At 44.5% G+C, this 20,862-nt stretch overlaps 1 protein-coding gene across 1 annotated transcript in view; it reads left to right on the forward strand.

The window, feature by feature from the left end:
- TRMT2B (tRNA methyltransferase 2 homolog B) overlaps positions 1-20,862 on the forward strand; it is a 194,352-nt gene that overhangs the window by 93,903 nt on the left and 79,587 nt on the right. The window contains exons 7-8 of the mRNA XM_069213328.1: positions 495-641; positions 1,220-1,314. Coding sequence (XP_069069429.1) covers positions 495-641; positions 1,220-1,314 — 242 coding nt within the window. The remainder of the gene's footprint in view (positions 1-494; positions 642-1,219; positions 1,315-20,862) is intronic.

The raw sequence follows: 20,862 nt of genomic DNA on the forward strand, positions 1-20,862 counted from the left end.
AGACCAACAGACAGGCAGAACGAGAAGGAAAGGTAGAGGAACTGATCAAAGAAAGCGACAACCTTTTGTCAGAACGAACAAGGATTTGCGTGCCCTTTGTGGCTGTGCTGTTTAATCGTATGTTTTTTACAAGAAATCTTTCAGCAGCTTAGCTAAAAAAATGGATTTTTCATCCCTTACTGATATAAGTTTTAAATTGAGAGAGTTGGCATTTCAGATGTGTGGTAATGAGGGATCAGAGAATGGCTCCTTCAGTCAACAGCGAAAGAACACTACTGAAGCTACTACTAACGAGTATCGTGCCTCATTTGTTAATATGAGCTTGCCTTAAGGATAGAAAGGGGTACAGAGCTCTGAATGTAGAAGGTATTTATATATAGAACTACAGAAAAACAACTATATACAGAGAACATGGTCTTTACTCTCTAAGAGCAAAGAATATCACTTCAAGTCCACCATTATTTATTGCTTGTGCTTATCTTTTTTCCTCACAGCTATATGAGGAGTATATCAAGCTCTCGCCTCTGGATGCTTGCTTACTTTTTCATCAGGGTGGGCACTGGCGTGAAATCACAGTGCGCACAAACCGCACCGGAGACACCATGGCAATCGTTACTTTCCATCCCCAGGATCTAAGCCAGGTAGGAGCATTGCCTTGTCAATTGAACATATGCATAGTCAGTGGCAGCAGAAGGAGCTGCCCCATCCATAGCTAACTGAAAACCATGTCTGCATTGCCTCACCCTCCATTCATCCCCACGACATACACAAACCACCTCCAGACTGGATATCCCCTCCCCTCTAAAATTATTTTGGTATTCCACCATCCCTTCTAGTCTTTGCCTTCCTTGCTCACCTATCTTCTTCATGTCTTCTGAACCATCTCTTACTATCTCTACACAAGTGCATCTTCTTCTGCATTTTTGCTCAGTTTACATACATTCTTTAGTTTATATCTCAGTGGAATATGGTCTGTCCCTATATATTTTTTTTGCAGTGCAAATCTGTTGCTTTGAAGCTGTGGGATGTTTATTCTTTCTTTCAAATCATGCTTTCTTTCGGATGTTTTCTACATTCATGCATATTATGCTTACAATGAACAACGTAATCATTGGACATCAATGTGGTACTGGGCCCAGGCACCAAGTTCCAACAGTAATTTCTACATTTTAAGAGCTGTGGTGATCACTCATATATTGTTGTGTCCTCTCATTGACAGGAGGAGCTTTGTCTTCAAAAGGAATCTTTGAAGGAATTTTTCACCCGTGGGCCAGGCGCAGTTTGCAATTTAACCTCCCTCTATTTCCAGGAGAGGTAACGTACACTTTTCATGGTATAAGGCAGAGGTCTTCAAACTGGGGGGCGGGCCCCCCTTAGGGGGCCTTAAGTGATCCTAGGGGGGGCGCCAAACTCTGGCCAAAAGAAATGTTATACAGATAGCTTGCCTTTGTTTTAAGCAGAAGCATGTTATTGCAGTTTTAAAAAGGTAACAGTACTTAACTGCAATGTTTAAATAGGTTTAGACATATTTAAACATTGCCATCTTTCTAAAATAATTGTGAAAAATTCTGAGGGGGGCCCAATGATTTTTATTTTTCAACTGGGGGGGGCGCGGCATTAAAAAGTTTGAAGACCACTGGTATAAGGTGTGTACTCCAGACTGCATGTACTTTGTATCAGTGGCTATGCAGTTGAACTCAACGGAACAGAAGGTTTTAGCTCACAAATGCTTACCTCGAGGACCTGAAAGTCCCATTTTAATGCAAGGTTTTCACACGATTGCTATGCATAGGTACAAAGCAGAGATGGAAGTGGGTAGGGGAACGACATTCCCAAGCTTTTTTAATTTGAACACAACAGTTATCATTATTTTTATTTTAAAAAGTTTCTGAATGGTTGAGTTCCCGTTATTTGAAAGGGGAGAAGGTGCGTCTCCTTTGCTCTACTATGAAGTGAGAGAAGGCCAAGGCAGCTGAAGAATAAAGAAGCCTGCTTTTCAGGGTGCTCACCACCTGAAAGAAATGTGAATGTGTGCAGTTGGGTAATCTAAAGGCTGATTGGGGTCCAGTACAGATTTTAATTGATAAGATTTAGTATGTATCCTCTAATGGAAACCTATAATAAAGATTTACACTAGGTACAGTCAGCCTCTTACTAAAAACACAACTTTTGAAAGCACTGTGAGCATTTTAGCAATATTTCTGCGCCTTTTGTGACAGCCTATTGATACTGTGTGCAAACTTATACTTTTTAAACTAAGGACACATGTTCACAGAGCCTTCTGTCACAGGTGTGAGCTTCTGAGCACTATATATGCATGTGCCTATTTCCCCAGTGCATTGACAGATTCAGATCAGAGTCCACCCCATTACACCCACAGACACCTGGAGTGATTGCATTACCCAACTGAACTTTCTTAACAAAAAAACATTTCCCACAGATAAAACTAAATTGCATTTATTTTTCATTGAAGGCTTGTACATTATTATATTTAATAAGCAGTTAGTTGTAGGTTAAAGATTGAAAGGTCTTTAAAATAGAGAATATTTGGCTTCTTTTAGCCCACGTCTCAGATCCCGCTTCCTACACTGGCTGACCTCACCTCCACTGTACTCAGGATCACAGTTCCCATACGTTTCTTTATTCACTGCGATAGCTGGTGCAAGAATATGCCTTTTTGTTTTGAAGTCTAAAATACGTTTTTTTTTTTTGTAATTTTTTTTGCAACAGTATGTTTTATTGTTCCTGATTTCTGATCCATTCCTGCTGCTGGCTAACATGGATGTAGGCCTTCAAAACTGCTGGTAGGAATAGGCACTTGACCACTTGCTCTTTCCTAATCTACGTTTTTCTAACTCATATTGAAAACAAAATGGGTAATCACAGCAGGATATTGATGACTGCGATGCACCTATTTTACATTTGGTCGCTTCCTAGATGTACAGTACATTAAGGTTCATATAAGCAGTAACTCCTTTGTTAAATATAGATACATACTAAGGCGATTCAAATGCTGGAAAAATTGATAGGCTGGAAAAATTTATATTACGTATGATAAAGTTTGCATGATACGGAAGACCCTTAGTCAATAGAAAGAGAAAACATTATGGGCAACCACACCACAGCGTCTCAATATTTTGGAGATAATTCATGAGAAACATATGCGTTTCAAATTACCTACGTGGGTATAATAATGAATATAATAATGAGGATAAATTGCAGGACATAGCGGAGGAGACGCCCTTAGAATATAGACTGCTCTCAGGGCCGCTGAGGACGCACGCAGTCTCCCAGGTATACAAGACATAGCACACACTAAACCCCCAGCCTGGTGGTACTGAATGAAAGCTGGGAAAAGGATTTTAAAAGAAGGGAGCAGGAATGAAGCATGACAATACCCCAGAGAGGTGGCCATTAGGGCCGGGTTCTGTCTGGTCCAGTTCAAGATTCTCCCTGGGCTTATTTTACCTGGGCTAGGTTGCTGCACATCGAGAATAAAGACAGCGACAAGTGTCTGAGGTGCATCAGTAAAACGGGTACTCTGCTGCACACAATTTGGGATTGTCGGAAGATGCAATCAAACTGGGGGCAAGTGGAAGAAGTGATCACGTGGTTGGTGGGAGAAAACATTGCCATGACCCCAGCACTGGTCTCTCTGGAACTGTGGGTCGAGATGACCCTGCCAAGATATACACTGCTATTCTGCAACGCGGCTCTGATTGTGGCAAAAAGATACACAATTAGGCTGTTTGGCAGTCCAGGGCTACTGAGCGGGGAAGACTGGATTCAAAACATAGATGTTGGACCTGGCCCTTTCTGTAGGGTCATCCCTAATCATTTTGCCTCCTTCCTCCTATTTTTCCTGACCTGTTTTTGTTGGCTTTAGGACTCTGGGCACTTTACCACTGCTAACTAGCACTAAAGTGCATATGCTCTCTGTGTAAATTGTATTGTTGATTGGTTTATCAATGATTGGCACATTTGATTTACTAGTAAGTCCCTAGTAAAGTGCACTAGAGGTGCCTAGGGTCTGTAAATCAAAGGCTACTAGTAGGCCTGCAGCACTGATTGTGGCACCCACATGAGTAGCCCTGTAAACATGTCTCAGACCTGCCACAGCAGTGTCCGTGTGTGCAATCTTGCACTGCCAATTCGACTTGGCAAGGACCCTCACTGTAGTCAGTGCAAAGAAGAAACACACCTGGTTAGCTCCCACTCACCACTGGGTAGCTTGGTACAGGGGGTTACCTGACCGCCAACCAAAGACCCCATTTCTAACAATAGGCTAGTTCATGAGGCGGAATAAACAGTCTTCACATGCCGAGGTTGGCCATGCAAGCCAGAGAAAGTCTGAGGACCCTGGAGGGCACTCACTCAGAGAAATGGACTGAAGACACAGGGTCTGAACCCAAAACTTCCCCAGAGCCAAGTACAGAGAACCTGCAAAGGGCGAAGGAACCTATGAGAAGGGAGTGGAGTTGTGCTGCTCCTAACAGTACATCAGTGGGCCCCAGTGGACGCTCTGTACCGTCTAAATTGAATGATTTTGCCAAAGAATCTTGGATAAGTTTGCTGGAACCGTATTGGACCAATGTTTGTCTTTTTTATGGCTTTGTTGGTATGTAATGTCTACATTACAGACGAAAAAAATAAAAACATTTTTTTTAATCATGGTGACAGGGCTGAAATGGTAGCATTATTGGCTAAAGGCCTTTCAGGTAAACTGATCATGGGTCACATCTAATATGCACAACCGAAAAGCTATCCACAAATATATGATCCCTGCACCAAACACATCTAGTTACAATCTATCCACAAATATATCATCCCTGCACCAAACACATCTAGTTACAAGCCCTGAGGGAAAACTGCAGTACCAATAAACATATCATTTAAACTAGTCTGTTGACAACATTGTTCAAAGATATTGTGAGTTCTTTGACGATTCCAGAAGGTTTTGTGAAGCAAACGCATTCGTGTTTTAAATGAAAGGAAGGCTTCACTTTTTGCAGGTCAAGTAGACCAATGTCCAACTTAAATTGCTGCCAGAACCCCGTCTATAATAGCATGGACAAATGGCATGGACTAGTGTGCCAAAATAGAGGAAACGTTACATGCGGTCAGGGGTTGTCCCCGTAAGTCCTAGAAACTCTGGAGGAAATGGTGGCCATACTATTACTTGGATGGATGGGGCTGAGACTGTTCAGACTTGAGTGCCTGCCTGAGGGAAAGAATGCGGTTTGGGGAAGGGAGGATACCACACATATGATTCCTACCTCAGAGGAGCAATTGTTCACATTGTTGTTAACTTGAATAAAATAATAAAAATAGTTTCTATAAAAAACGCTGCCAGAAGACACTGTCTGTTAGCAGAGAGACTGTGAACTCTTCCCAAAAATTGATTATATTGATTCATAACCTATTCTGTTTTTGACATCTTTCTATGATCAGAAACATACATGTGCCATATGGCAATAACATTATCCCCCGGCTTAAGTGATGGGTGGATTCTAAAGAAAGCCCTGTGTTGGTTGCTAGTCCGTGCAAACAGGTATTTCATTCTTGACTGTTCAGTTTTCCATTTTCGAAGTGTGCATCGTGCAGCATGCTATAGCTCACTTTGAGTTTTGTTAATTTAATATTCATTGTGTTATTCACTTTTTGTGTATATGTATCTATGTTACATCCATACACAATTTTTGGACCTCTATATGGAAATGAACAAAAACAGTCATCAATGATGAGTCATTATGTAAATGGGACAACCAGTGCCAGGGGGAAAGCATTCATGATATCGGCCTGCTGTTATTTAGTTGGTTGGGATTATCATTAGCACGTACATATCTCAGACAAAATGTATTTACAGTTTAATCTAAATTCCCGGAGACTTGGGGCCCAGTATGTGTGCATTGTGAGGCAGTTCTGGAGGTGGAATTGATATAGGATTAGTGGCTGCCCCTACTGTATTTGCAGTCTTTTTGTGTAAGATTTGCATGTGCTGATAATATAGTTTGATATTGTCGTTGAAATAGAAGTTAGTTAAGCCATTCAGGTATTTGAATGTGAAGCAGCACATGCTAACAGTGACTCTGACTTCTACACAAGTCATATAAATTAGTATGCTGGCATACTGACCGGAATAATCATTGGCATAGTCAAGCCAAGAGATCACCATTTAGCCACACCACCATGGAATATATTTCAGTTATTATGTTATGTCATGTTATGTTGTCCTGTGTTATATTATGTTACGTAGATATGTATACGTGGCGCTGAGCAGGTGTGAGTATAGCTACACCTCAGGCCCAGTGGGACTACTCAGAAAGCCAAGTCTTCAGACACTTGTAGAATTCAAAAAGTGAGCAGGAGGCTCATGTGTAGCGGCAGGTCATTCCACACTTTAAGAGTGATGTAGACTCGACCTCCAGATCTGGTTTTCTGTATGCGTGGGACATGTGCAAGTAGGAGTTGGGATGAGCAGAGGTGTCTGGAAGGTTTTTGAAAGCAGATATAATTATCAAGGTATGCTGGACCAGTGTTAATTGGTGCCCTGAAAGTGTAGGTGAGGACTTTTAAATCATGCTCTTTTCTAAATAGGGAGCTCCTTCTGGTGTGGTACTATGTGAGTGTAGTGTGGGAGGTTGAGGGTGATTCTGTCTGCCGAGTTCTGAATAGTCGGTAGCCTTATGTTGAGTTTCTTGTTGATCTTGTCATAGAAAGTGTTCCCATAGTCTAGATTGCTGGTGACCAGGGTGAGCATGACGGTTTTCTGGGTGCTGATTGGAAGTCATTTTAAAATCTTCTCCTGCACCTTAAAAGTATGGAAGCATAAGGTGGTGACGGCATTGACTTGGGCGATCATGCCAAGTTTGCTGTCAGTGATGCTCGAGAGGGTGAGTGTAGGTCCTAGCTCTGTTGGCTATTAGGTGGAGTCCTATGGAGGTGTGCCCTTATGAAAGATCACAGTTTCGGTCTTGTCGGTGTTCAGTTTTAGACAGTCAATCTTAATCCAGTGAGTCATTTCAGTCATGCAGGTACTGAACTTGATCTGGCTACTGGGGGTCTTGTCTGTGAGGGAGAGATTGAGTTGGTGTCATCAGTGTAGGAGAGGACATTGATATTGTGAGAGTGGATGATGTTGTCTAGAGGAGGCATGTATGCGTTGAAGAGGATCGGGCCCAGGAAAGATCCTTGTGGAACTCCGCAGATGAGGCACCCAAGTTGTATGGTGCCAGGCGGGATCACTGGATTCTTCCAGTCAGGAAGGAGCAGATCCATTGAAGTGTGTGTCTTTTGATTGTAGTGTCATGTTGTCATTGGATGAGGATGCAATGGGAGACTGTGAAATGCTACAGTGAGCTCCAGGAGGATGAGGGCTGTTGCGTCTCCTCTGTCCAGAGTCAAGCAAATGTCATCCATGGCAGCAATGAGGTCAGTTTCTATGCTGTGGTTGGTTCTAACACCAGACTAAATGGTAGTTGTTGAGGTATTCAGTGAGGTGTCTGTTGATTATTTTTTCTACGAGCTTTCCTGGGAAAGTTAGCAGGGAGATAGGTCTGTAGTTGCTGACTTTTGAAGTGTCCGCAGAGGGTTTCTTTGCCAATGCAAGGACAGATGTGTGTTTCCAAGTATCTGGGAAGGTCGCGAAAGAGGTTGAGGCATTCATAATGAGTGTGAGCATGGCGATGATGGATTGTATCCCCCTTTGGTAGGCGTGGTGAAGGCAGGGGTCTGATGGGGCTCCTGAGTGGATGGACTTCATGCTGGCAGAAGTTTCTTCTGGGGTGATAGGCAATGTGGTTAGCATTAGTTGTTTGGATAAGATTAAGTGGGGTTTGGCAATATCTGGTGGGTCCGGCTGTGGGCTTAAGTTGCTGGAAATGGCTATGATTTTACTGCTGAAGAATTAAGAGAGATTGTTGCAGAAGTCCTGCGAGGGAGTGATCGAGTTGGATGAGGATGATGGTGAGGTGAAATCTTTCATAATGGCAAAGAGTGCTCTGTTTCTGTTGGTGCTGACATCGATGCGGTGCACAAGAGTGGCACATTTGGTGGTCTGCATCATTTGGTGGCAGCTTCTCAGGGCAGATATCAATGCAACCCTATTTGCATTATCCTGGCTCATTCTCCATTTGTGCTCCAGTTGTTTGCAGTGGTATTTCATCAGTCTGAGTTCCTCCATGTACCATTTGGCCTAGGGTCTGGATCTTGTTATATTTGTGTCTTTGAGGGGGACCAGTGAGTCTGCACAGAAGGTGATCCAGTTGTTGAAATTCTTGATGGCTTTGGGGATGCTGTTGCTGTGTTTGAGTAGGTGGGTATTGAGAGTGGTATTCCAGTCCTAGTCAGTGATGCTGTTCCAGTTTCAGTGGGCTGGTCTGGCAGTGCTACATGTGCATTGGGATAGTCCACTCCAGTGTTGTAGAAATTGGTGACAATAGGTTCCAGGAGGTGTCTGGCAACGTGGTTAGGTCCCATTTACTCGTTGGGTGAGGCCCAGGCTTCCAAGGACTTCCTTCAGTGAGTTATCTTGAGCTGGGGTCAGCATGGTGTTCCAGGTGAAAGTTCAGGTCTCCGAGCAGGAAGTAATTGCAAGCACTGAGTGCGAGTGGTGCAAAGAAGTCTGTGATGGAGTTGATGAAGTTGGTGCGAAGGCCAGGAGGTCTGTAAATGAGTGACACTTAGGGTGAATTTGGCTGCGACGTGGAGCTTGAACGACAGGTGTTCCTGGTTAGAGGATGGCATGTCCATGGATGTGATGCAGCAGATGGTGTTAATGTGGATGATGGCGATTCTGTCCCTGGGCTTCTGAAGTGTGTCTTGCCTGGCACTCCTGTAGCCAAGGGGTAGGGCTCTGGCAATGACATGTGCTAATGCAGGGTTCAGCCACTTTTCTGCAAGAAAATATAGTCAGGGGCATCGTCGAGCAGCAGGTACCAGATATCGGTGGTGTTTTTGGTGAGTGAGCAGGTGTAAAGGTGCCTTCATGACAGTGTGGAATGTTATATGCATGGTTGCAGGATGTGGAGTGTTAGAGAGTCAGACTGAGAGAGACAGTTGCAAAGGACTTTACCTAAAGACCCCTCATATAAAGAACCCAGGAGACTCAGGGCTCTAGGGAAGAAGCTTTTCTCAGCTGGTAGTATGGCCCTTAAATCATTAATTACTAATTGCTTGCTAGCTCTCTATACCCATGCGTTATGGGACAGCTAGTTGCAGTGCATGTCTTGAAAATGTATGCTAATTTCCAAGAATTGTTATAAGAGAGGCAGAATGCCTCCAGACTCAAAATCAAATCAAGCCTTGATACAACAGATTTGGTGAGAAGAGCAATGGGTAACTCAGTCTCCATCAGATGCCATACCTGGCTTAGGAGTTCAGGCTTCCCGAGCGCTGTACAGGCCAATTTCATGGACTTACCTTTCGATGGTGCCTGTCTTTTCGGAGAAAAGCGGATACAGGCTGAGAAACGTACAAGGCCTGTAAAGCAACAGTCTCTATCCCTAGGTCTTCAACATCTGCAGCTCCAAAAAGACTATAGGCAGTTTCTTAATTTTTGGGAGTTTTCAAGGGGATTCTCCTTTTGGCAAAGGCAACCCAACCAGCGGTAAGCTCAACACACCTCAGAACCATTTGATCCATCAATACAAGTGTAGAGGCAGAGGGAAGGGGGACATATCCATCCAGCCAGCCACCTCGTCTTTTCCTCCCCTGCCACCTCCCAGGAAAACAGTCTTAGTTCTCTTCCACTAACACATATATAGGCTGTGGGAGGGCGACTGGCCTTCTTTCTGCCAGCCTGGAAGGCCATTACCGTGGACCTGTTGGTCCTCCAAATAGTGGAAAGAGGCTATTCCCTTCCCTTCCTTTGGGACCCAGCTCCTTCCCACCCCAATTGTCCTCTCCCACTCTGGATTACCTTATCATCCTGCAGCAGGAGGTGGCAGCACTCCTGCAGAAAGGGACTGTGAAGTTAGCAGGAAAGGGGCCAAGATTGATTTTTCTGTTGTTGCCTTGTGCTTAAGAAAGATGGTAGTTTGCCTCTGGTCCTGGACCTCAGTGAGGTGAACTTCTTCCTCAGAAAGGGCACGTTTAAAATGCTTACCTTGGCTCAAGTTTTACTGCCTCTAGAAGCTGGAGATTGGATGGTGTCACTCAACCTGCAGGGTGCATGCTTCCTCATCTCCATTCTGCAGGCACATCAGAGATATTTGCACTTTTGTACTGGGTTCTATGCACTACCAATTTGCTGTGCTTTCATTTGGTTTGACATCAGCACCTTGAGTCTTCACGAAGATGATGGCAGTGGTCGCGGTCTGTCCCAGAAGGTCAGGTACCTGGACAAAGCCAGGTCGCCAGCGAGGGTCGTGCAACATTTGCAGTCAACAGTGCAGTTTCTGTCTGCCTGGGTTTTTTAGTCAACTAGCCAAAATCTCACTGAGGCAGTCCCAGTGACTCCAGTTCATATGGTCAGCGCTAGATACCACCCTTTTCCTTTCCTTTCTTCCACCCCAGAGGATTGCAGAGATTCAGGAGATGAGCCCGTCCTTTCCACATTGTGAATGACTTCCGATCATGAAGATCCTGAGGTTCCTAGGTCTGCTGGGTTCTTGTATTCTTCTAGTCACACACGAAAACATTGGCAAATGAGGGCACTGCAGTGGTGCCTCTGCAGGCAGTGGCTTCAGTGTGAGAGACACCTGGCAAAGTCCATTGTGATCTCCCCCAGGCGATGCAGCGAAAGTGCTTTTGGTAGGGGAACGAAATGTGTCTGACCTGTGGGGATGGCCTTTCCTTCCCCACCTCCCTAGCCATAGCTACAGAAGTGATTGACTCCACCCTAGCATAGGGAGCTCACCTGGAGGATCTAGAGATCAGAGGACCTAGGTCTCCGGAAGAATAGTGTCTTGATATCAACATGTTGGAACTGTGCGTAATTCGGCTGGCACTCAAGGCCTTCCTTCCCTCCATCCAATGTCAGTCTATCCAGAGCTTGCTGAACAACACAACAGCAAGTGACTGTGGGATCCCACTTCCTTCACATGAAAGTGTTGAGACTGTGGTCTTGGACATACCGCCAAGGAACTTGGCTCCAGGCCAGCAGGTCTCTGGAAGTCAGAGCCCACAGCCAGAGTTAGCTTTATCTTGCCAATCCTGAGTGAGATCTTCTGCCAGAGAGTACTCTTTGCCCGTGGGGCACTCCTCAGGTCAACTCGTTCGCCACCTCAGAAAACGCTCAATGACAGCATTTCTGCACCCTCCAGCATCCATTGAGGGTAGCCATGGGAGACACATTTCAGTTGAGCTGGAACATTCAGCTGCATCACACGTTTCCCCCACACTCTTGATTCCTTGGGTTCTGTGGACAATTTGCCAAAACTGTGCCTTTCTCATCACCCTGGATTGGCCAATAAGGTTGTGGTATGTGGACATTGTGGTATGTGGACTTTCTGCACTTTTCCATAAGCCCCCGTCCCTTCAAGCTCCCATTCAGACTAGACCTCCTCTCCCAGTCGGAAGGGATGGTGGAGCAAGCCAGTGTCTGAGGGCTCCACATACATGCCTGGAGATTGAGCAGGGACATCTGAGGTGGTTGATTCTATGCTATCCATGTGTCACCCTTCCACACAGTCAGCGTACTCCAGCAGATGGAGCAAATTTGTTTTGTGGCGCCGGGACAGCAACAAAGACCCCTTGCAGGCCAAGTTGTCTTAGGTACTGCAGTTCTCACTTTTGGCCCAGAAGGTGTGCGTTTGGTACTGTAAAGGAGGACCTAGCTGCACTGTTGGTGTTTCTCAGTCTGCTAGAATTGTCACCCCTATACAAATCTCAAATTGTGATGTTTTCGGAATGGGTTCACTAATATGTATCCTTCATCCCCCTTTATTGTTCCAAAGTTGGACTTTAATTTATTTATAGCGTTTCTGTTTGAGCCCCTATATAGCTGTCCCTTAAAGATATTGACTTTGAATTTTTTTTTCTTTTTCTGATGATAACTTCAGCTCCACAGGTGAACAAATTACAGGCTCGTATTTCTCTTCCTCCATTTACACCTTGTTTCCTGGACAAGTTGATGTTGATGACCAGGACTGCTTTCCTGCATAACTTGGCTACTCCCTTCCATCTAGATCAGTCCATCACTCTTTCAAATTTATGTCCCCCATCCCATCCCTTGAAGGAGGAGGAGCAGTTGAATAGGTTGGATCCTAGGCAGACAGTCAACCACTACCTGGACTGCACCAGGGATACACACCTGGATGACCAGCTCTTCATTTGATGAATTGCTGTAGGGAAAGTTAATAAGATCCCAAAATATGTTTTGCCATTGCACTACTCTGTGGATGTCAGCCCATCCACCTCAAAGGCTTGAAAAAATGGATGCAAACTGACATTGTTGCACCAGGGAGGGCCCTATATGGCTTCAGTGACATCCCATGACACCACTTCCATTATCTGTACAAACCCAGGACCCATACCAGTGACACGAAAGCTTTGAAGTTTTTGGTTCCAAACTAATATCTAGGGTTATTCTAAACATGCAGAATCTGCAGGTAGATAAGAGTATCTACCAGAAAGATTTGCTAGATGAAAGTAACTTTTTCTCCTTGCTGATCTTTTGTAATCTGAACTGGAAGAGGAAAACAACCTTTAATTTTCCAATTTCTACCACTGGCTAACTAACTTTGCCTATTGTAGTATCTCCGTGCAGTTAAAGACCAAGTATTTCCAAACACCTATAGCTTGAGTGCATGGTTGTCTTCCATATTAAGCCATGATAATCTTGCCGAAGTTTAAGCTGTATTCCGACTGCTGCACTGATGATTCTCGAAAGACAGTAGGGGAACGAGGATGAATATAAACCCTCACTTCTCTTATGGGTAATAAACTTGGACTAACTTGTCTTCATTTTGCAAATCTACTGCTATGTAAGTAGCCATAAGATGTCAAGACTGCTCGCTAGCTGATAATTTAACACTCAAACATAGTCATGCTCGTAATTTCAACTGTAAATCATATAAACTATTGGTCCAGAGATGTATAGTGATACATTCAGCTAGGATTTGTCTTATCTATACTAGTACACTTATGTATGTTGTTATACCTGGCATCCTTGGCGTGGTCTCCCCTAACTTTTTACCTCTACTTCCCAGGTTGTTGATGTGTGCTGGAATCCGTGTTTGCTGTTTTTGTTATTCTGAGCACTTTACCACTGCTGACCAGTGCTAAAGTGCCAGTACTCCCTGTGTGAAATTGTATGTGTAATTGGCTCTTCCATAATTGGCATATTTGATTTACTAATAAGTCCTTAGTAAAGTGCACTGTGTGCCCAGGGCCTGAAACTCAAATGCTACCAGTGGGCATGCAGCACTGATTGTGCCACCAACATGAGTAGCCCTGTAAACATGGCTTATACCTGCCACTGCAGTGTCTGTGCATGCAGTTTTTAAACTGCCAATTCGACCTGGCAAGTGTACCCACTTGCCAGGCTAAAATGTTCCCTTTTTTTCCATGTAAGGCATCCCTAGGGTTGGCCCTAGTGAGCCCCTTGGGCAGGGTGCAGTGTATGTTACAGGTAGGACATGTATTGATGTGTTTTACATGTCCTGACAGTGAAATACTGCCAAATTTGGTTTTCACTGTTGCAGTGTCTATCTCTCTCATTGGTTAACTTGGGGTGGCTGCCTTTAAATGTCCTTAAAGTACAGGCTCCCTTTGAGAGCAGATAGAATTATGGGTTTGGGGACTCTGAACTCACAATTTAAAAATACATCTTTCAGTGAAGGTGGCTTTTAGATTGTTAGTTTGAAAATGCTACTTTTAGAAAGTGGGCATTTTCTTGCGTAAACCATTCTGTGACTCTGCCTGTTTGTGGATTCCTTGTCTGGGTCAGACTGACAGTTGGGCTGTTTGTGCATCTCCACTAGATAGTGACACAAAGGGTGCTGGGGTGTAACCTGCATATCCTAATGGGCCATCTGGGCTAGAGTGGAGCGAGGAGTGATCACTTACACCTGAAAGGGCTGTGCCTTTCCTTACTCAAATCCGTCTCCAATTGTGGGTCCGGTGGGTGTCTAGGGCCAGGCCTGGGCAAGGCAGGATCCTGGAAACAACAGAGACTTTTCTTTGAAGTTGGGCAACTTCAAAGGCAGAAAGGACTGTAAGTATTGGAACCATCACCCCAGACTTCAGATGACTTTGAGGATTCAAGAGGAACCTCTGCCAGGAGAAGAGCTGAAGGAGAAGTGCTGTCCCTGCCTGTGACTGTGCTTTGTTGGGCTATCCTACATTTGCTGCTTCTGCCAGAGACAGGAGACAAAGACGTGGCTTTGTGGTACATTCCTTCTTGAGATGTATCTCCAAGGGCTTGGACTGAGCTTGCCCCCTGTTCAGAAATCTCAGGGCCATCAAAGACTTCCTCTGCCAGTGCCTGAACTCTCTGGTGGGACTTCTACCCTGCCAAATGGTGCCTAATTCAGGCCCTGGGCGATGAAAGGAGAAGCTTGTGAAAAGCCAAGAAGAACCAAGGGTACTAACTTCGGACGACTCGGAACTGACGCCACTGCGGGATCCCACAACGCTACCCGCAACTGGAGCCATGGTCCTCGCTGGAGTGCGATGACCGCGCTGTCTCAACGGCGTCACAGCCTCGCTGAAGTCCACGGCTCTATGAGTCCCGAAGCACCATGTCACCGACATCTGTGACACCCGATTTTGCAACACCACGCAGTGACCACCGGATATTGACTCTGCCAGCAGTGCGGGGATCCAACGCTTTGCCCGACACTACCCCACCTCTACAGCAAGGATCTCACGCCTTGCACCGAATCCTTCGCTCTGCAGCATCGGAACCAGCACTGCACCGGATCCATTGACGCCTCGATACCCGACTCCGTACACCGGCTTGTTTTCCAATTTTTGCAAGGTACTGTACCTGGGTGTCCGTGTGAAATCTGTCACGATGCCATGATATTACCAAATCGAAGTACTTGTGTTTCTAACTGCTATATTGAAGTTTAATCTTTGAAAATTCATAACTTTGCTTGTGTATGTTGGGTTTTTGTTGTTTTGGTCTTGTTTGATTTAGTGGTGTGGTGTGGTGTGGTTTCTATTTTTGTGTGTTTTCACTGTATTTCTGGGTGTGTTGGTACAAATACTCTACACACTGCCTCTGGGTTAAGCCTTTCTGCTCGTACCAAGCTGCCAAGGGGGTGTGCGGGAGTTAACCGGGTGTGTTTCTCCTTTGCCTTGACTAGAGTGAGGGTCCTTGCTTGGACAGGGGGCAACCTGACTGCCAACTAAAGACCCCATTTCTAACATATGTCATAGTATGGATAGTATGGGTCCAACTTAACAATACTTCCTAGTGTGCTCACATATTCATTACGCACACAATGATGATGATTTTCTTTTTTTCAGAAAGTACAACTAAAATACCTGTGCGCAACCAAGTTCATGGTGTATTTGTTCTACAAAGACTAAGGTCAGGCAGAGAAGAGAAGAGGAATTATTGCAAGGGTATTTATCTTCATGGATGTGGTTTAAAAATGGAACCAGTTCAAAAGTGAGTGTATCTGACACACCACATATGAGCGATTCCACAATAAAGACAGAAGGCTGTCCAGCTGGCTTTAGGTATGGATGTTGTCTGCATGTAATTGTAAAGTCAGGTTATAGCCATGGATGAGATCAGGTAATGAACATAAGTAACCATTAAGGAATAACCATTATAGGGTTAATCCCTGTCATAGACCTCAATCCAGCACACATTATGATAAGTGAAAATCACAAAATGTAACTTGGTGAATATGTTTTTAGTCCAGTATTCAAGGCTGTCACAAGTGGAGCAGCTAGGTTGTTGTATCTGTCCCTGCCAAAAAATGGCTCAGAAGCCTTTGCTTTGTCTGATATTTATTGCAATGCATCCCATTGCAAATAGAAATTGAAATAGGAATGTTCTATTCCTGCATTTCCTTTTGCAGTGGAATGCATTGCAAATATAAATTGAAACCAGAAAAGGTCATTACTAAAAAACGTTCTATAAATCGGGGATAAAAGTTGTCAAAGCAAAGAAACCTCTTAACCTATGTCACTCTGGCTGGAGACAGAAACTTTAGGATTGCTTGAACTTTCTTTGGATCCATCTGCACTCCTCTCAAAGAGAGAGAAGGAGGAACCCTACATATTTCACCCACGACATCTGGAATTCACAGTTTTTTCAGGAGGCATAAACATTGCTTACAAAGGCACTGTTGAATGACCCACATGGAGGTGGCCATCTTATCTGCTCAGCTGCTCACACTTGTGCTGATGACGACCGCTATATAGCGCTAGAAAGATCACTGCTGCGCAGGATGCACCCTGGCAAAGCCCAGGCCAAGGGCAGGCCTGTCCTTGCCCGTCGGAGCCTGAAGGAGGCTGTGCTGGGCCACCAAGCTAACATTTTTGTTTTTTTGGTTTTGTTCAGTCAAACTGGCCTCATAGGCTACTGCTGTTATATTTTGGTAGGGGGGAGTTACTGACCCAGCAGGTCTGACCCGGGCCTATTTATTTATTGCCCATTAAAAGTGAAATTGCATATGGGTAAAAGAAAGGCTGCAGAGGGCGGGAGCTGGGATAGTGCAGACCAAAAAAATGTAAAAGTCAGAAGCATGCAGCAGATAACCGTGTACTGACAAGGATTGATAATCTTCTAGTTGAATGCGAGGAAATACTGACCTCCCTAGATAATGTTCCCAAAACTACCCAGAGTGTGTATTCCCCCTTAAATTTGTGGGTTAAACGCAGGAAAATTCCTGACATGTTTAAAACACGAGAATTGCAGGGGTCTGCACATGAAGGGAAGGAGGTGAGGGGGGTCATGTCACTCACTCCACACCGTCACGGGCGAACACGCCGTCAATCAACGGCATTAGTGTTCTGCCTTACAGTAATTGCTTCAGTCTCTTAAGAGACATCCTAGACCTACACATGGATCCTGTCACCAAAACTATGGCAGGTAAGACTATAATTACAACTGTCACCCCCATTGCGGTTGAGTTCCAACATCTCTCTTACATATGAGATTTAAAGACTAAGGTGGCTGAACTTAAATCTATGGTTTCTACCTTAATCTCTGTGGTCAGGCAGATGATTCCATCAGATGTGTTGACTACCTTGGTTGGTGCTCATGGCCTTGCATCTAGTTCCCCTGGTCTATCATCCGTGTTGCCTAACTTCCCTTTGCCAGTCTGTAAAGAGTCTTACGCCCTCATCCGTCCCCATTAGTGCTAGTCTGGCTCTATGTGTTGGCCAATGGCCAGCAGGTGGTAGGTCAGGGAATCTTTACCAGGTTCCCAGTTGTAGTGGCACAGGCATGGTCAAGGAACCTAGAGTCTATTGTCAACCTTCTATGCCTGTGGATAATGGTACCTCCAATTGCACAGATGGCTCTGTTGCTGACAGGCCTAAATCTACCAATACCGTCTTGATGGTCAACATACCTAAGCCACATCCTGCTGTATCTAGGAAGGGCAGAGAAACCATTAAAACAAGGCGATTCATTGGATACGTCACGTGAGAGGTTGTGATTCTGTGATCCGTGTGGACATAATTAGGGCAGTCAGGAGACCAGATCCTACTACAGTTTATGAAATGATTGAGTTGACATTCAGGGACAAGGGATATGGCAGATAATCTGGTGGCTTTAGATGCTACAACATGTCCACCAAGGTATTCCCGTTTCCATTTTAAATACCCTAGGCTCTCGACACACCATAACGCTCGACTTATCCCTTGCCCCGGGGTAGTTCATCAGATCAGGTTTAAATGATAATGACTGGCTCAGTGCATCATCTGAGATCCCTTCAGTTTATTCACTTTTTGTTCCTGCTTTGCTTGATGTAGCTGGTTCTGGCACTAGTGCTTCCTCCTTTCCTGTCTCTGAGTCCATTAGACCGTCTACCTCCGACAGCTCTTGCCAGGTGTCTCAAAACCAGTTAGTTAATTGTCCAGTCAATGGTGCTACTATTACATCTATGCTGCACCCAGAATCTCATAATGGTGGGGTACGTCTCTTGGAATGTGGCAGGTTTAAGATCTACTGCCACCTTGCCAGCTTTTAATCAGTTTATTGAGGGTTATAATATCTGCCTTTTTCAGGAAACATGGGCAGTGGATCTGCTTTTTTTGTCTGGTTTCCTGAATTTCCATATTCCAGCACTTCCTAGCAAGAGAAGAAGACCCTCTGGTGGTTTAACTACATGGGTCAGAACAACATTAAACTATCGTATGTCACAGTTATCCATCAACTCTCCTGACATACTGGGAATTCAGTTATGATTAGGGCCAAAGTCCAGAATAATCATTATTAATATTTATTCAAGAGGGGTCGGGCTGTCCTCTGGTACGCTCCTAGTGTTGGAAGCGTTTCTTAGGCAGTGCCTTCGGTATTTCAAAATCATTGTAGCAGGCGACTTCAATGTCACCAGCTTTAGACTGGGATGATCTTGCTCCCCGTATGAGGAGGATCGAATGTGGTCTGTTCCAGACATCCCTCCCATCAATAGGTGGTCACAAGTAGCTATGCTGCCTATGGAATTGGGGCTTAGAGCACTTAATGGCAGAACTAAATCAGATGCTAAGGGCTGTCATACGTATAATAAAATTATTCATACAAGCAGAATTGATCACTGCTTAGTTGATTTGAGATTGTGGGCTTTGGTTGTCAATATGATAGTTATTGAGAAGATAGAGAGTGATCATAACCCACTTTCTGCCCAAATGCTTGCTGTATGTAACCAATTGCCTATGTCTAGCATTCTCATTATTCCACTAACGGACATCAGTATGACCAACGACAAAAGACATTTGAAGTGGCATCAGGTAGCAGCCTGGCCTGATACTTTAATTTCTGTCAATGTTGTTTTGAGGTCTTGGTTGGCGCAACAAGAGGCGGGCTCCACAACTAATAACACACAGCTGATAACATCTCATGTTCTTTGTTTCAAAAGTATTGCGGCCTATCTCACGGTAGGCAGTAATTTTGGTGGCACAAGACTCCAATGGAAACATCCTTGGTATAACAAGGACTGTCAGGCTGCAAATGAATTGCTGGTTAAAGCTATTAAAACCAAGGATATAGCCTCTAGCCGCATAGCTAGGAAGTCATACAAGGCGGCTAGCTGCAAAGCCCAGCACATGCACGACGAGCAATGGTGGACTGCATTGAATGAAGCTGCATCTGACAAGGATTGTGCAAAATTTTGGTCCTTGGCCACGCAAGCCCCTGATAATGGTGTATTGCGTGTAAAAAAGAACATTGCTCCATCGGAGTGGATTGCCCATTTTAGTCAAATATACTCCGCCAATTATTCTAGTGTGACATATGTGCAGAACTGGGCTCTTCCTGCTATTACAGACCAAGAGCCCAATCTTCCAACCTTACAGTTGTTCACCCTTTCTGATGTCGTGGACTCATTAGGCACACTTAAGCGTCATAGGGCGTCTGGCCAGGACAGCGTTCCGGCGGACTTGTTTTTGACTGACATAGACGCCTGGTCCAGATACATTCTTATCATATCTAACGCAATGGGGGAGGTGGCACCAATTACTGATTCGTGGAAGGGTGCCGTTGTTGTACACATCCATAAAAAGGGCGATAGATCCTTGCCCTGTAATTACAGGCCTATCAGTTTAATAGACTGTGTGCAGAAAATGTTCTGCCACTGTCTCTTGGGGAAGATCCAGGATTGGATATCTAAATATGATATCCTTTGTTCACTGCAAGCCATTTTTCGCATAAAAAATTCTACTATTAACCAAGCTTTTTAGATTCTTGCTTCTATATTGGAAAACGGTCTAAATCTAAATCATTATGTTGCTTTTGTAGATCTGAAATCTGCGTTTGACTTAGTACCTCGCAACAAGTTGTGGGAAGTTCTCTCTGACTTGGCAATGCCTCCCTACATTCTTTCCTCACTAGTGCGTCTTCATGAGGACACCTATGCACGTGTTTGGTGGGGCAATCAGGGTCAACTTACTGACAAAATCCCAGTGCAAAGTGGATTACGACAAGGATGTGTCCTTGCTCCAACTTTATTTTCATTGTTTATCAATGATATTGTCTCCTTTTTAGCCAAGGTGGCGGCAGATGCACCATTTATAGGTGCCTGTAAAGTCCCTGTATTGTTGTTTGTAGACAAAACTCTTCTAATCTCCAAGACCCTGAGTGGTTTACAGAAACTCCTAAAGTGATTTGAGGAATTCTGTCTCTCTCAGGGACTGGAGATTAATACCCCCAAAACTAAACTGATGATGTTTAACCGATCATTCAAAGGGAAGACAGTACTTGGAGGCACGCCACTCGAAAATGTGAAATCTTTTGGTTACCCTGGCTTAACCATATTAGAGAACCAGTCTTGGAAATCCCATATCACCAAGATGGTGTTGAAGCAAAAGCAGTACACTGGGGTCCTAGTGAAGTACTTTGGCGCCTCATATACTAAACCGACTCACCCGGTACTTCAGATCTACAAGACTAAGGCTGTTAGTTCCGCCCCTTATGGTGCAGAGCTATGGGTTCATGTTAAAGCTCAAGAAATATCTATAGTTGAAAATACCTTTTTGAGGAAACTTGTCTCTCTTCCACTGAACACCCGGTTATTCCCCCTTTTTAAGGATCTGGGTATCAAGGGAATAGGCCCCAGAGCCCAGTTGCGTCCTCTCTTGAACTGGAGACGGCTCTTGACTACTCCCGAGCTTGCCTCATATACTGCAGCCCTTCCGGCAGTAGTTGAAGATTATTGCTCTCTTAGTGTCCCTTGGCTAAAATATGTTAAGGAATCACTGTATTTGCTTGGCTGGTGCAAGCTTTGGGATTGCCCA

This window comes from Pleurodeles waltl, chromosome 2_1, assembly GCF_031143425.1.
Source record: "Pleurodeles waltl isolate 20211129_DDA chromosome 2_1, aPleWal1.hap1.20221129, whole genome shotgun sequence".
NCBI lineage: Eukaryota > Metazoa > Chordata > Amphibia > Caudata > Salamandridae > Pleurodeles > Pleurodeles waltl.